The sequence below is a fragment of the Microtus oregoni genome, unplaced genomic scaffold (assembly GCF_018167655.1).
Source record: "Microtus oregoni isolate MIOR12 unplaced genomic scaffold, Mior012 000088F_ref0000325, whole genome shotgun sequence".
Taxonomy (NCBI): Eukaryota; Metazoa; Chordata; class Mammalia; order Rodentia; family Cricetidae; genus Microtus; species Microtus oregoni.
In genome coordinates, this window is record NW_024544555.1 from 4,623,080 (window position 1) to 4,640,004 (window position 16,925).

A 16,925-nucleotide genomic window follows, 5' to 3' on the forward strand; every position below is an offset into this window, starting at 1 on the left:
CACACATGTGGGTTACATAGCCGTTCAGAACACAAATGAGCAGAGACAGAACTAGCCTGGAGAGGCCACAAGGATATGGATATGGAGGAGAACAAAGACTCCAAGGAAACCGAGTATTTTGCAAACAGGTTCATAAAACTCATAGGAAGGCAATGACAAGCAATTACTCCCACTCTCCCCAGTCAACCAACCAGAGATGCTCTTGCTTTCCTAATTGTGGAGCGCTCTCCTTCCATGTTGGCATTCTTCCCCCGTGGTAACTACTCTAGTACATTTCCTAAACACAGCTGAGGTTAACTGACACACACACACACACACACACACACACTCACACACCGTGAGGCTTCAATCAAGTTTCTATTTATCACGAGTCAGACACGAGAACTCTTGGGCTCTAGCCCATTTGTCTCACCATGCGTTCCAAACCCTCGTAAAATCTCATGACCAGGGCCCTGCCTCACAATACCTGCCAAGTCAAGTACTGAGTGTCTTTCCCCACACAAGCTTCAACCACCCTACGTTTACTGCAAAGTCAATGAGCCAAACCTACAGCTTTCTTTATGAATCTATAGTAGCTAATTTTGGAATTTTTTTCCCTTAGGGGCTTTCTTTCTCCCGGCTTAACGTCTTTGCTGACTTAAGCACTATTTTGAAGGATTGGTACAGAAACCACCTTAGTCACTCATTATGATAATGCAAGCCTTCTAAAAAGACTCCTCTGTCTCTGGCGATAACTTTAGCGGTTGGAGTCAACAAGAGAGAAAGGACATTCATATGAAAATCAGAAGTTCCGAGGGCTGCTCGGTATTTGCTGGGCTAATGGAGCTTGTCTGTGTAATGCAGGTAACTTTTCTTTAGAGAATGAAAGAGTACTGCTAGAAGTTTGATTCAACAGGGGACAGTTTAAGAAAATAACCATATATTTCTCTCACATAAATAACCTAGCTACAAAGTTTTGAGCCTTTTTGTATTTATTTATTCATTTACCTATTTTAGTCTTGTCCCGTTCTACCCTCTTCCCAGCAGAAACTCCTCTCCCAGAATGCAGGTAATACCTAACATATAATCCTGCTTTCAGGGATGTGTTCATCAGCAGCTTCATTTTGCTGTGAATGCAGATTAGACCCCCAGTTGCCTCCTCTCCTAAGAGGAAGCCTTCCTTGTGAACCGCCCTGGGGAAATCACCACTAGGCACCGAAGGCTTTATTGCCTAAGCATCCCCATTATGACATTCTCTACTCCAGTTAGTCTGCCCACTCACCCTGGCAACTCAAATCCTGTACCAACATGAACCTCCTTAAGAAGAAAACAGTCTCGGGTAGGAGTTAAAAGCTTCAAGCCCACACTGAGCCCAGAGTTCTTATATTCATTTTGTTCACTCTCCCTCTACCCCTCCTCCTCCCCTATCACAAACCTAATCCCTGCCTAGCCAACCAGCTCTTACGTCACTCTTCTTCGCCTTTTCCTGTTACTGAGGTGTCCACCTGGTTCTAGCCACAGGCACCCGTCTTTGGCTCCGCCTGCTTCTCGTCTACTGGGTCTGACACAGGGCCCCAGTGTGACAATGCATACACACTAGCCACACAGAGCCTCAGCGGCTAACCTCAGCAACCTCTGCCCCACAGTGATTTGGCCAGCTATAATAGGAACCAGAGTTCTGCCTGCAAGGACGGGACGAGTCCTAGTTCTGGAGACTGGAGAAGCTTTATCCCCACCCCCCCACACATCCTGGTACCTCAAATTTCAAAGCATTAGTCCTCAGGTGCCCGAGTGCACAGCCAGCAAGCCAAGGGCTGCAGTGCTGTCTCCCCTGCTGACCCAGGATCATTCCACTCTTATCGACTCATCTGCTTTCAGGACCTGGAAACTCAATGCCTGGAATTCTTCTGCCCCTGGAAGGCTGATGGCGGCAGCTAGGGCCCTTTATTCTAATCATATCCATTTCATTGTTATCAAAACATATCTGAGCATTGCTCAGGGATTACAATACAAACCAAGTTAAACAGGTTTATTAAATAAAATGCTCCCTTCTAAGCACAAGTGATCAGAAGCTGAGGGCTGTAACAGAGACTAATAAAAGGAAGCAGGGTAGAATGTGACCACTGTAGAGAAAGCCAGCCTGGGCGCCTGTAGAAGCTTACCTTTCCCAGGCTGCTCAGCCTTGGTAAAATGGTGTGTTATTGGGATTAGAAAGATGACTCAGCAGTTAAGAGCACCATTTACTCATCCAGAGGGCCAGGGTTCAATTCCCGCAATTCACGGAGCAGCTCACAGCTGTCTGTAACTCCAGTTCCAAGGGACCTGACACCCCTGACAGACTAGAGATCATGTGTATGTGACCAAGTGTTGAAAATAGAGGACACCTTTCAACTATCAGTAGTTAAGTCTCCCATGGTGACTTGAGGAACAAGAACTCAGGTCATCGGGCTTTGAGTGGCAAGTACTTTTGTCCACTAAGCTATCTCACTAGCCTGATGTCTCACTTTTGGTATCTCATTTTCTGTATCCGTATTATGAGTATGACAATGTCTCTCACGGGCTGGTTTTTTGTTTGTTTGTTTGTTTGTTCATTTGTTTTTTTTCCTTAACAGTTAAGAATGTCAATTTTGCAGGCAGTGTTTTAAAAAAAATGCTAGTTACTCCAAGTCTCAGAAAGAAGAGCTAAAATGGAAAACCATTGCAATTGCTACGAGACATCAGGATTATGGGACCTGGGCCCAGACAGGCGATGTCATTTTGTGGCCTCTGGGGTGGATTAAATATGTTTTCTCTCACTCCTCTCTAGGAGATGCGGGATCCATTTCTTTACTCCTTGGACTGTGGGAATAGCTGGCCACACGGCTATTCCAAACAACAAAAGTGACCATATGCCAGTACCAGTCCTACATGTTAAGAAATCTACCAGCAGATCTGGGGCTAACGGGCAGGGTTCTTTCTCAGCACACGCAAAACCCTGGGTTTTGATCTTCAGCACTACACAAATTAGTTATGGTGGCTCAAGCCTATAATTCCAACAGGTGAGCTCAAGAGGCTACAAAGCAAAATCAAGACCAGCCTAGGCTACACAAGAGCTTATCTCAAACCATTCCTGCCATACACATCCCCCCCCTCATACACACAAAAAAATTAAACTGCAAACTTGAACCCAATCCTGCCATGACATCATGCAACTGTGAGCAACAAACAGAGTGAGCTATATGGAAGAGAAGTGAGCTGCTCTGCCAGCTCAGGGACAAAAGCAGCCTCTCAGCCACGTGTGTTTAAGCCCCTAGCTCTGGTCAGACCATGAACAAGACTACTATACTTTGAAAGGTTTATTTTAATTTTATTCATATGTGTGTCTACAATTACATATCTGTACACGTGTGTGCGCGCCCACAGAGGTCAGAAGAGAGTATTTGGTACCCTAGAGTTGGAGGTTCTGGTAGTGATGAGACACCTGACTTCCATAGACTCTGGCCCTTGTAAGAACACCAAGCACTCTTAACCACTGAACCATCTTTCCACACACACGATTGTCATCTTAAGTGCATAAATTTTGAGTGTGTTAGATAACTATTGACATGAAAAAGGGTGGGAAAACATCTCAAACTAAGCATTTAACATCAGTTCCAGGAAGGAAAGCAAGCAGTAGGCATCCAGAAACCAAACATCTGAAAGACACCTACCTATGTGCCAAACTCCACATCGTGTCTTGTTCTGTTGTTTATTGGCTAAGTCAGCACTAAGCAGTTTATTACAGTGCCATGTGATTCTTTAAAGACAGAGAGATACAAAATACAGAGCATGGGGAAACCGGGTGATCTTTCAAGCTGCTTGCAATACTGATGCGATTAATCTGTGGCGAAGAATAAGCACAGTCACGAAATGGCTGTGCACACACGCAGGATCATCTATGCAAAGAACAACTTTCTTCCACAGAGGCGTGCCTCTTAACTGGAGTGTCAGTAAAGCCACAGGGGATGTCACGCAGCAAGCAAAGGAGGAAGGCCTGCAGTATTGCCTCTGCTCTGCTTGGGAGTGGACAGAACAAATAAAAAAGCCTTCAGAGAAACAGGCAGAAGACAGCATCACTTGAGCAGTGGGCAATCTCTGCAGCACAAGGAGGGAGGATTTCTGCCCACTCAGTGTTCAAGTAACGCGAAAAGGGCAAAGAATAAAAGTTGACTGCTTCGGAAATTTCCTGAAGAAAATAATATTTCTTCACCTCCGGAGGTTTTAAGGATTACCAGGAAATGGAAAACTTTACAAATACATCCTGATGTTTCCACATAAATAGGTAGCTGTCTACCAGACGAGCAGCCCATGCAGACAGCTGTTCCTTAACGATGCGTGAACTTGAGCATCACCTCGACACTGCTGCACCTCAAGGCACGCTCTTTCCGAATCTGACTTGGTCTACGCGTCAAGCGGAGTGACTGGTTATGAAGTCCAGTTTGCCCCCTGACTGGCCCCATGCGTTCTACAGAGAGAGATAAACTGCTGGTCAAAACTGAAGCCAACGAGGAAGACACCCAAGGTTTCCCTTGACGAGCGTTGGCTGAATCTGACTTAATGCTATTGAAAGTGTGGCATATTCAGTTTCCTGACCGGGAGGGGAGTGAGGCTGAACATGAATCGTTTAATTTCTCAAGGCATTTTTAATTTGGCTGATGATGAAATCCTTCTTTAACCTCATGTTAAAAAAACAGTCTGCAGTCTTTGACAGGGACAGGGAACAGCTAAGAAAACAAATCAGAAGTTCATGCTTCTCAAATTTCCAGCCCTTTCTGTATTTATTCCTACTACTGCCTCGTCTGTTCAAACTTGGTGCAAGCGTTTAGGGGTGGAAATGAAAATACACTGGGATGTTCAGAGAAAGAGGCAATTTGTCCTCCTATAATCAACTCACAGGGTCTCGAAATGCCATCATTCAAACTAAAGGGTTACAAAATAGACAAAAGGAACACGTTAAGGAATTTCCTGTTTTTATCTTAGCTCTTACACCTGCAAAACAACCAATGGTGAACCTTTGAGCCGTAGGTCTCCCTACCTCCTGGCCCTGGCAGCCATACGCCCACAGCTGTCTGTCTCTAGTGGCATCCAGAGACCAGTCCGTCCACTGGTCACCAAAGGAAAACTGCTCCCACTAGGGTCTTAGCAGGCGTCATGTAGAAACTGTCACTCCCTCCGGTTCAGTGTCAACATTATTGTCAAAGAGTGCCTCCCGCGGCTAAGGCTAGAAGACTCCTGTAGATGAGTTGAGCTCACAAGTCAATACCGTTAAAAGACCTCTTATTGATGACACTGGGACAATGGTGGGTCCTTTCAGGGACCTTCCTGTCTCAGAAATGCCCAGTGAACAGCAGGCATTCCACCCAGCATGTGACCCCTCCAGTGACCTCCAGACAGCTTCCAGGCTCCTGGGCAATAAGGAATACTAAAAGGGACCCTGGGTGTTTTATTAGCCATGCTTCCAGGTGAAGAGGGGAACATCAACCACCAAGGGGGAAGGGATCGTCTGGCTGGCGGTTCATCAAAGGAAAAGCGGTGCATGCGTGTGTGTGTGTGTGTGTGTGTGTGTGTGCATGAGTGTGCGCATACACACACATACACGAGAGAGAGAGAGAGAGAGAGAGAGAGAGAGAGGGAGAGACTCTATACCAAAGACTCTGTGAGAAATACAGCTGAGTATTTAGATCTGTGGATGTTATAGAAAGGATCACTATCAGAACCGTTATTCAGATCAATGGAACTGCCATTCAGGGTCCATAGACATGAACCACGCCCCTTTTCTTGCACTACCAAGTCTCTAAATAAATACAAAAGTGAAAATAATCAATCTCCTCGCTTGGCTATTGCAACTAACTATACAACCTTCAGGCAAACAGATGGTAGAGAGAGGAGAGGACTGGATGGGGAGAGAAGAACTAAACCATGGGATCCAGAACTCGTTCTAGAGAAAGGAAAAAACTGAATGGACACGTCTTGAGGACCAGAGCGGGAACTCTGGGGAGGAGAGTGTGTTGGCAGGGAACCTTGATGGTTTCCCTAGGGACAAGAACCTGTCATGTGATCTAAAATAAGATTTTTCCAGCCAATGCAAGACCACAAGGCAACCCTAATTCTTTCATGTGGTCACCAGCTTTAACAAGGATTAACTAATGCAGCTAGGCCAAGGAAGGGGCAGCTTTCTTCCAGCTCCCGTGTCGCACACTCTCTGCGCTCCTCTTGATACACACTCCTTGGTGACGCTGCAGCTATTCAAATAAAACCACATCTCCAGTCTGCAACCCAGCCACCTGCGCTACTCCTGGCTCTTCTTCAGGTGATAGAGTTAAAGGTGCTACCACGGAGAGAGGCTGAACAAAAGGGCCCTGTCACAAACTTACCAGGAGATAACCATTAGTGGGTTTCGATTATTAAATGGTCCTAGAATAGCAACCAAATGCTTCTCGGATGGCTTAGTTAGTTATGAAGCATGACTCTGGGTTTGAGTTCAGATCTTGCCCTGAATACAAAATTGGCAAAGCTCACCTAGTTCCTCATGCCTCCTTTCTCACTTCCATATGAAAATTACCACCTCACTCAGCATCTCTCCAGCCTTGCACATCACTGGGCGGCGAGGGAGGGGTCAGCAGGGGGAGTTAGGAAACAGCTCTGGTTCACATGATACAGGCATGATACAGGCCACTAACCAGGGCTATTTTTTTTCAAAACCCGCTGGATTTCCCCCATCCAGAGCCCCTCCGCAAAAGTGGCATCCTCTCATTTTCCCTCTATTTTCTGACATCACTAACTCTTACTTCCCATTCATTCTCATTTCTGTCTTCTGGTCCCTCTTTCTCTTTTCAGTTGTACTTTTAAGCGGCACAGAGGACCTTGTGACCTGGGTCACAGGATCTAGGCAAGGTGTTAAGTGGGACCCAAAAGGCCCCCCTATTCCCTGGAACACCTGGTTTTTATAGGTTTCCTATCACTTTTCATATGTTTCATTGGATCAGACATCCCTATAACTATTTCCCCCAAACGTGGCTTTGAGCACCTTTCCGCTCATAGTTTTGCATACTGTTTGATGCAGATTTAATTTCAAAGTGGGTCTCAAACACTTCAGTGCAAGCCCAGGAATTGCAAATGTGGTCTCAAAGACACAGGAGTCCATATCCAGGCAGGAAATAAAGTTCCAAGCGGCTTTGATGTGCTTCCTCTCCCCGCCCCTCCACCCCCACCCCACCCGGTGCAGGTCATTCATCTCTACCCAGGAAGGGACCACCTTGCCTGAACCCTAGCAAAGGCAGCACACGTGGGCGCCAAGTGAGAGGTTTAATAATCCGTCCTTTCCCGGTCTCCAGCACAACCATCTCCCCGGCTCTACCAAACTAGTTATTGAGGCTTTAAGCTAAACGTTCCGACTGCCGCAAGGAATGTAGCATATAATAAAGGAGGCGGGAGTGAAGGGATTGGGGTCCACACTCTTGGGAATAAAACGCCTAGGTGGCTCAGGAGAGCTGTTTCTTTTCTAAGCCACTTGGTTCAGAGTGAAATATCAAGGCAGTTCAGGTCAGATCCTGAGTAGCACAAGTTAAAACAAGATCCAGGAAAAAAAAAAAATCCATCAATCTTTAGTTGCGTCGCTTCCAGCCTGGGATCACGAGGGGTGGGGTAGGGAAAGTCTAGGGTGATGCGGGAAGCCGAGGCAAGGAAACCGAGCTCCCGGACCTCAGCAGTTTCTTACCTCACTCAGCTCGGCTGAGGAGTCGTTTCCATATTTCACCGCAACTCCAGAATTCATGCCTGCACTTTTCAGAGCCGGGCTCGTCCCCAGACCTCGGAGCCTTGGAGACTGGCTTAGGCTGGATAACCTGGGCTTGCTCCCCGCCGGCACATTTCAGTCTAGACAGCCATTTTCACCCAGGTCAGCGGCGAAGAGGATGCAGAAGCTCGGCACGGAAAGTCCCGCAGGATTCTCACCGGCGAACCATTGCTGCTGGAGGCTGGGCAAGAGGGTTACACTCGCAGCAGCTGCAGCGGCCGAGCCGGCGCCGGGACCCGCCCGCGCGCCCACCGCGGAGTCCCGGGGCGATGCCACCCTCGACTCTCCTACGGTACCGCGCGGAACCCCATTACCCGGCAAGCGGGCAGCTCGCGCCGGCCCCCGGCAGAGCTCGGGCACTCTCCGGTAGAAGCCCGGGCAGTGGTGCGAGGACGGTCTGTGCCTCCGGTTCCCGGCAGGAAAGAGCTAGAGAGAGCCGGAGCCGAGCGGCACTTCACGCCGAAGTTTCCCCCTTTGAATCGTCTGGAGTTGTAAGTGGTTTCTGATTGAACACAGCTGTCTAGCTGCTGGCTAAGTAAGGGCTGTGCGGAGGAGGCGGGGCCAGAAGGAGAAAAGGGTGGGGGGAGGGCGCGGAGGAGAGAGCAGGCGTCCTTCCAGGTCTCTGCAATAGTAATTACCAGGACCCAAGTCCAGAAGGGAGAGAAGAAACAGGAAAAGCCACCTGAGTAATCGTGCAGGAAATTGTAAAAAAAAAAAAAAAAAAAAAAAAAAAAGAAGAAGAAGAAGAAGAAGAAAGAAAGAAGAAAAAAACCTTCCCTCTTAGGAACCGCTTTCCATGATTCAATAAGGTCAGGGTAAACGTGAGCACGGTAAGTCGGCCAGCACTGAGCGGTTTCTCACGGTACATTAAAATTTTACAAGAGTGTGGGGCAGTCATTTCCCTGATTAGTCTAAAGGCAGGCTCCCAATTTACATGACTAGAGGAGAGTGCATTCTCTGAATGTCCATAACCAAGATAAAACATGCCCAACCCTTGAAAGATTTAAAATACTCGCGCATTTGTGTCTTCTCCAACCTCCCGATCTCCATTAAAAACACATGCCTCCACCCAGCTTGGTGGTGTTGGTCTGTAATCCCAGTGTCTAGCAGGGGCAAGAGAATTAGTAGTTCAAGGCTAGCCTGAGCTAAATAGTAAGACCTAGTCATGAATGAATGAATGAATGAATGAATGAATGATCTTTGCTATGTAGCCAGAGCCGGGCTGGTTATTTCTGGAGTTTGAAGGATGAATTAGAAAGGTTTAAAAAGGCTGTGATAGCCAATCAGTCTGAGTTCCTTTAGGGTGAAACTCTCAGTTGTATATGGGAAACAGGCTGAGGTCTACCTGGGGTTTTATCAAAATAAAGTTAAAAGGCCACCACGCCTGGTTGGTAGCGACCCAAACTTGTAATCATAGCTCTAAAGCAGGAGGATCACGTGGTCAAAGCGTGGCTTAGCTTCACAGATGAGTTCAAGGCCAGCCTATGAAACTTAGTGAGACCCTGTTTTAGTAAAAAATAAATTAAAAGGCAGCATGGGGGCTGGTGCGATAAAGTGAATCTGAGATGCTCCGAAAACCTTTAATACAGGGGGCTGCATTATCACTTAAGAAACCTCATCAGTCTCTCTTCAGACAATGGGAGGAAAGTATCTCCACCTCTAAGCAGACATTTCCTGAAGCCTTCGATGAAAAAGCCATTGTATTGTTCCAATCCAAAGTCTATTTTTAAGATGTCAAATAGGATGTTTACTTTTGCCTTAAGGTGGAGCAGGGGGCCACGTTTGCGTGCCTGTCTTTTTCCCCATCCCTTCCTGTGTGGTTCATCCATTTCCCTTTTTGGCTTGTTTTTGTTTGTTTGTTTTGCTTTTCGAGAAAGGGTTTCTCTGTGTAACAAAGCCCCGAGAGTGGAAGAAAACACTGCCATCCATCAGGCTATGTTCGCAGTTTTATGTGAAAAACAAAACGAAACTGCGTTGTGTACAGAGATGCACTAGGCAGGAATTCTGCAGGATCCAAGCCAACCCCACCGTCTTCACCAGGTAAGCTGCAAGGTGGAGGAAACCAGGTGAGAGAGTGAGAGCGCACAAGAGGCAGAACTCTAGAGACTCCAGGATGCATAGAAGCACACTAGTCAGCTGCAGCGTGCGGACCTCCTTGGGATCTTTACTTAAACAAACCGTGAAAATGATAAATGACAAAAAGGTTGACCTTTAGGTCAGTTCTGGTAGCACCCAGCTGTAATCCGATAATGTTGGAGTTTGGCACAGGAAAACCGAATGTCTATGGCCAGCTTTACAGGAAGAGGTCTCAAATTAGTAAAAATAAAAATTATGATATTTACAGTCAGAAACCCACTTGTAATGTACTTATTTGTGTTAAGAAATTATTGGGCCTGCAGTGATGGTTCAGTGGTGAAGAACGCCGGCTGTTCTTCCAGAGGACCCCTGCTCAATTTCCAGCACCCACATGGCAGCTCAAAAACATCTCTAAATTCCAGAGGATCCAATGCCATCTTCTGGCCACCATGGGCACAAGGCATAGAACATGTTACACAGGCATAAGATAGGCAAAACATACATACATATAAAATATTAATAAAAAGATGGTTAATTTCAGATATTCTAATGACCTTGTGGTCACATTTTACAGTGTCCTTTTAGAGATATGTAAGGCTGAAAAATGTCTGTGACTTTTGTCTGATACAGAAGACAGAGAAATGGATGCGTTATCAATGAAACAAGCTGATAGAACTTAACTAATAACCATTACGGCTGAATGGCAGGTAAATAGTCCCTGTCCTGTTGTACATCTTTGAAAATCTTCCTAATACACATTCATGTCTGCTACCTCTGCTTTTTGTGCCAAGAACGGGTTCTAGTGACCAAAAGGCAGAACAAGAAGCCAGGAAAGGCTGTTGCAGATCAGGGATGCTTTTGGTTTGAGGAAAAATCAATCAAGATGGTAAGAAATGGGTGGATTTAATATGTAGTGTTTAGGTGAGACTGGCCAGACTTTAATGAATGATTAGATACCGGTCATGAGATGGGGGGAGAAGGGAGTCATAGATGACTGCCAGCCAAGGAAAAGGACCAGATTTTAAGGAACCAGGGGCTCTGTTTTAGATGTATTAAATTTAAGTTTCTGGGGATGGGGGGGGGTGTAGCTCAGTGGTAGTGCATCTGCCTAGCATATGTGAGAGGGTGGGTTCAACTCTGATAATGACAAAAATTAAGTAAATAAATAAGAAAAACGGAGCTTTCTATTCGGCACATAAAGAGTTAACACAACAGTTAAGACATCTGAGTCTTGGGTTGAGGGAAGAGTGGGGATTTAGCTATGTCCAGCATGATTAGAGCTGATGCTAAAGGCCATGAGAATGTATGAAGTCACCTCGGGAGAAAGTAATGGGTGCAAAGACATAGTCCCGAGACTTGTCACTGAGATGCCGTCTCATTTTCAGGTTGAGCAGAGCAAGGATCCAACAAGAAGATCAAGACAGAAATCCAGAGGAGGACATAGCAGCTGCAGATGGGACTGCCCTGAAGTGGAAAGGAGGCTTGTGAACAAGCGGCAGCCCGTGGAGGAGTCTGCTAAGAGACCAGGAGATTGATAGTGAAGTGTTGTTTGGTTTGGTAGATTACAGGTGACCTCCAGAAGAGCAGTCTTGTAAAGTGACAGAGGTAGACGGAAGCTCGGGAAAGCAAAAAGGCTGAGAACATTTGGAGGTAACTTGGAGAAGTACGCTGCCCAAGGCTCCGTGACTTAAAGCTGAGACATAGCTGGAATGCAGTACATAATTAGGTTGGTCTGTGTTTAAAATGTCTAAGAAAACCAGTATTTGAAAACAATTTCCAGATTAAATCTCCCTCACAGAATAAACAAACAAAAATCTTTCTTTTCCCAACTGCAAACAAACCCAAGCGAAGAAAGCACACTCCTGTGCTCACTGATGGCATTCGTGGGCCGCCTCACACCCGGCCCACACATTCCAATAACCTAGAGTCATTTTCCAACAACATCCCCGCCATTATCAGTGGGGAATTCCGATTAGAGGCTTGCTCCCTCGTTATGGGATGTTTTGAAATTTACCCCAGTGTCTGATGAGATCATTTGGAGACTGGATAGTTATCCCCTTCATTATCAACATCCTGAGAATCTTTCATTTACTCATTTGTACTCCAAATCGCTTTAAAGTGCATCAGATTCTTCTCCATAGAAAACTGATGCGTGGAGAGTGGAGATTTGGAAATCCCAGGGAGATTTTTTTTAAAAGGAGAGCTTTAAGTCATCATAGGAGTACCTGCATATGCCAATGGAAAATAGAAAGATGTATTAAATGGCTGTGTAAAGATAGATCTAGTAAAAATTTGGAGATTATGCTGAAACTAAATGAGTTCCAAATGCCTGCCACTGTTATTTCTGGAGCCCTTAGGCTAAAACAGAATCATCCATTGCTCCTTTAGCTAGAATGCCATTATAGCAATGGCTGAGAAGGAGCATAGATAGGCAGGCAGGAGCTGGGGTATAAATGAGTGATAGAGGGTTTACCCGGAATGATCAGTGCACTGGTTCTGATCCCTAGAACCATAAAGAGATAAGGACAGAGAAGTAAGCTGTGCACCTTACAAAACTAATGACAAAAGGTGCCGTTAACCTGAACTTGCACCAAGCTGAGATGAAGATGGAGGGTCTGAAGCCAAGGAAGCCACTTTTCCAGGCTTTGAATGTTTAGAACTAGACTGAAGTGGTGGGGGCTTCTTATTGGGATGTCCTGAGACATGAGGAATGGGCCCCTGCCTTCTCCAAGGCATCCGTAATTGGTTTGCACAGCTGTCAAGAGATCAAACTTGCCATTCTAAACAAATGCTCTGAATTTGGAATTGTCTACCATTACCCTTCCCTGTGCCTTTGCGCCATGTTTTTGTTGTTTCATTGTATTTTAAGTAAATATCTTTTTATGCAGCTACTGAACAGTTTTGTTATGTCATTTCCATAAAAATCATGTCTATCCAGGTGGTGGTGGCACACACCTTTAATTTCAGCACTTAGAGGCAGAGACAGGTGGATCTCTGTGCGTTCGTGGCCAGCCTGGCCTACAAAACCAGTTCCAGGATGGCCAGAACTGTTACATCGAGAAACCCTGTCTCAAAAAAATAAAAACAAACCATATCTAAATTAAATTTGTTGTTTCTACAAAAATCCATCTTTAAGGAGGGCAAGAGAGCTCATCTGGGAAATGTAGCTACCACCAAGACAAGCTTTTTCTTCAGGTCCACAGAGTCGGGAGAAAGAACTGACTCCTGCAAGTTCCATTTCCACATGTGTTTCATGGTATGGATGTGCCCCCTCGCCATATATGCACAAATAAAATAAGGAAATATAATGAAATCTTAAACAAAAAAAAAACAACTTCAATTACAGTTTACAAGTTTCCGTAACAGGAATAATAGTTTCTGGTCTAATAATTGTAGAAATGTCCAGTTCTTCCCCTTCTCGTTTAGCCATTTAGTCCTTCCCTCTTCCTCTGCTTTAAGCAGCCTCTCCCCGGCACTGTTCCTATAATTTAAGGATATTCAGATTTAGGTCTAAATCACTTCATGTACCCTAGCCTAGGGATTTTTCTCCAACATGTATAGCTTTGTATCATGTTATGCTGCAAGTTATATTTTAATCAGTTTTATCAAAATATAACTCATCCATAAAAAGATTACATTTTAACACATGTAATTCAAAGCATAAGCGTAACTCAAAAGTACAGCACTTGCTTAAAAGTGGCCACCCAGAGTCCTATCCCCAACACTGGAGAAGAAGAAAATACAAGGGAGGGAGGGCATACCGAGAAGAGGTGACATGGCTCTAGAGGTAGTGGGGCCTGGGAGAATGGAGACAATGGAGGAGGTAGACTAAAGTCTCTGGCGATAGTCTGCTTTATTCAGAGCCATGGACAACTTATAATCTGAGAGTTAAGAGAGGTCCCATGAATAAAGTTTTCACGAGTTCAAGCTGTGTACAATCACAAAGACAAGATATATGTGGCAAAAACATGTTTTTCCATAAAGGCAACTAGAGGATAGTTTAAACATGTAATTGAATACCAGCAGCAAGCAATAGGGAGTAATCTGAGGTCGATTCACTCCTATTCACTACACGTGGGACAAGAACACGTTCCGAGAAGGATTCCATGTTTGGGAGAAACTGGGGTCACGAGTTCTTGGAGTGTTTTCACAAGCAGTCAGAATCTCCTCGCATGGCTCCATCTGTGGACCATGTTCCAGCAAGGAGGGAGATATAGAATGAACATGTACAATTGTGTTTGTGAATTTACCCATTTGGGACATGTCATGTAAAGAGAATGATATGTGGCGCCTTATATCAGGCTTCCTCCTCTCGGCATGTTTTAGAGGCTCACCCATGCTGTGTCTATTCACACTCCGTTCCTTCTCCTTGCCATAATATTCTGTGGATGTCACATTTTCTTTATCCACATACCAGTTCATGCACATTTGAGGAACCTCTACTTGCTGGCAATTCTAACAACACTTCTGGGAATACAGGTTAGGGAGTTTTCCTGTGGATCTATGTTTTCAGTTCTCTTGGGTGTGTGTGCACCTGGAAGTAGAATTACCTGGCAATGGGACAACTCTGTTTCACATGTTGAGAAACAAACTGTTTTCCAAAGTGGCTGCCCTTTTTAAAATTCCCACCAAATGGAGGTATTTTAATTTCTTTGATATAATTGTCAATTTTTTTTTAAAAATTATAGCCTAATGGTTTTGTTTTACTTTAAAGACTGATAATATTGAACATCATGTGCTTATTGGCCATTTATGTCTTCTCTAGAGAAATCTCTAGACCTTTTTATTCTGTGATACTGGGAATAGAATCCAGGGCCTCATGCATGATTGTGAATTACTTTATCAGTGAACTACATCTCCAGCACAAAATGTTTTTAAATTGAATTGCTTTTTTTATCATTCTATTTTAAGAGGCTTGTTTGTTTGTTTTTGTTGTGTTATGAAGACTGGACCTTTATCAGTTACAAACTTTCATTTTTTTCCCTCTTCCATAGGTTGTCTTTATCCTCTCTTCACAGAGATCTTTGAAGTTTAAATATGTTTAAATGTTGATGAAATGTTGTGTGGAATATTCCTTTACACTGTATGAATTTATGTCTGTGTGATTGGATTAATAAAGAAGCAGACTGGCCAATAGTTGGACAGAAAGAGATTGGGCAGGACAGCCAGACTAGGAGAATGCTTGGATGAAGAAGGGCAGAGTCAGAGGAGTCGCCAGCAAGATGGAGAGGAAGAAAAACATACCAGAGAGGCAAATGCCATGAGCCTTATGGCAGAATGTAGATTAACAGAAATTGGTTAATTTAAGTTGTAAGAGCTAGTTAGTAATAAGCCTGAGCTATTGGATGAGCATTTATAAGTAATATTAAGTCTCCATGTCAATTATTTTGGAACTAGCAGGTAGGACAGAAAATTTCATCTACAGTATTGTGAAACAATCTTTCTGTACACTGTGAAGAAGTGTCACTCAGATTAGCTTAATAAAAAGCTGAACAGCCAATAGGCAGGCAGGATTTGGGGAGATAGAGAAGATGCTGGGAAGAGGAAGGGCAGAGTTGCCTGCCAGACATGGAGGAAGCAGGAAAGGTAATAAAGCCAAGAGGCAGAAAGTAAATTAATAGAAATGGTTTAATTTAAGTTATAAGAGCTATTCAGGAACAATCCTAAGTTTATAGCCAAGATTTCATAATTAATAAAATGTCTCCATGTGGTTATTTGGGAGCTGGCAAGCAGGACAGAAAAAGTTTGACTTCAATGAAGCTCAGCTTACCTAAATGTTCTTATTATCACAAGTATTTTTGCTCATCAACTTGACTTGGTTGAGAGACACCTAGATATTAAAATGCAGCACAGCCACTATGCCTGTCTGTGAAGGTGTTTCCAGAGAGGGTTAGATCATAAGGGTTCCGACCTAATGTTTAATCCATTGATGGTTTTGAAAGAGGAATAGATATTTGGGGGTGGAGAACTAGAGAAGGTATACCAATTGGGAGGAAAGAAGTCACTGGGTACAACCCTTTGAAAACTATATCTTGCCTCAGTTTCCTTCTTTCTTTTCACTTCTCACTTCTCTCCCTGCTTCCTGTCTACTATGTAGTGATCAGCCTCCTCCTTTTCCCGCACAGACTTCTGCTGTTGTAGTCTTTTGCCTTCCCACAGACCCAGAGTCAGCAGAGCCAATGATATGGACTGGGAGCTCTAAAACCATGAAGCCGACTGAGCCCTTTCTTCCGTAGCCTTTGCTGCCAGATGCTTTGTCATAGGTAAAAGAAAGGTGATTGACATAATAATGTATGCTTTTGTTTAACAGTTAATAAACTATTGCCTAATGCAAGATCATGTTGTCTTATTTTTCCTCTTAATAATAAAACTTATACTTTTAGCCCTTACATTGAGAATAGAATCCATGTTGAATTACATTATGTGTAATGTAAGGGCCCCAATTTAATATGTGTATATGTATGCGCATGCATGTGCGCATGTGCAAACACACACATATACACTCAGTGCCTTGTGCGTGGTAGCCTGTGCTCTGTCATCGAGATTTAGTCTCAGCTCCCAAACTACTACTACTACTACTTCTTCTTCTTCTTCTTCTTCTTCTTCTTCTTCTTCTTCTTCTTTTGATATCCAGTTATTCTAGCTCTATTTTTTGAAAAGATTATCCTTTTCTCACACTAAATTGTTTTGGCACCCCTGTCAAAACCAATTGACCATAAGTGGACTTATTTATAGAAACTCAAATCTATTCCATATGTCTGTATGTCTTTCTTTGTGCCAGGACTTCATGATCTTAATTATTCTGGGGTGTTTTTGTTGTTGCTTTCTGTTTTCAAAACAGAAAAAGTGTTATCCGACTTTGTTGGGTTTCAAGGTTGTCTTGGCTCTTCTAAGCCTCTTGTGTTTCAACAGGAATTTTGGAATCAACATACCGGCATCTAAAGAAGCCAGAAGTAGTACACTGAATTGTTATAGCAATTTAGAGACATTGACATCTTAATAAGCCTGCAATCCACATATGGGGACTGTCTTCTCATTCACTTAGCTTGTTGATTTC

The 16,925-nt window shown here is 44.2% G+C and overlaps 1 protein-coding gene across 2 annotated transcripts in view; it reads right to left on the reverse strand.

The window, feature by feature from the left end:
• Positions 1-16,925, reverse strand: part of LOC121442232 (colorectal mutant cancer protein) — a 368,334-nt gene that overhangs the window by 215,684 nt on the left and 135,725 nt on the right. The window contains exon 1 of one of the 2 annotated variants that reach the window (XM_041643696.1): positions 7,715-8,279. The exons of the other annotated variant lie outside the window; for it this stretch is intronic. Coding sequence (XP_041499630.1) covers positions 7,715-7,771 — 57 coding nt within the window. The 5' untranslated portion in view covers positions 7,772-8,279. Of the gene's footprint in view, positions 1-7,714; positions 8,280-16,925 lie in introns of those variants that run through there. 2 annotated transcript variants of the gene reach the window in all.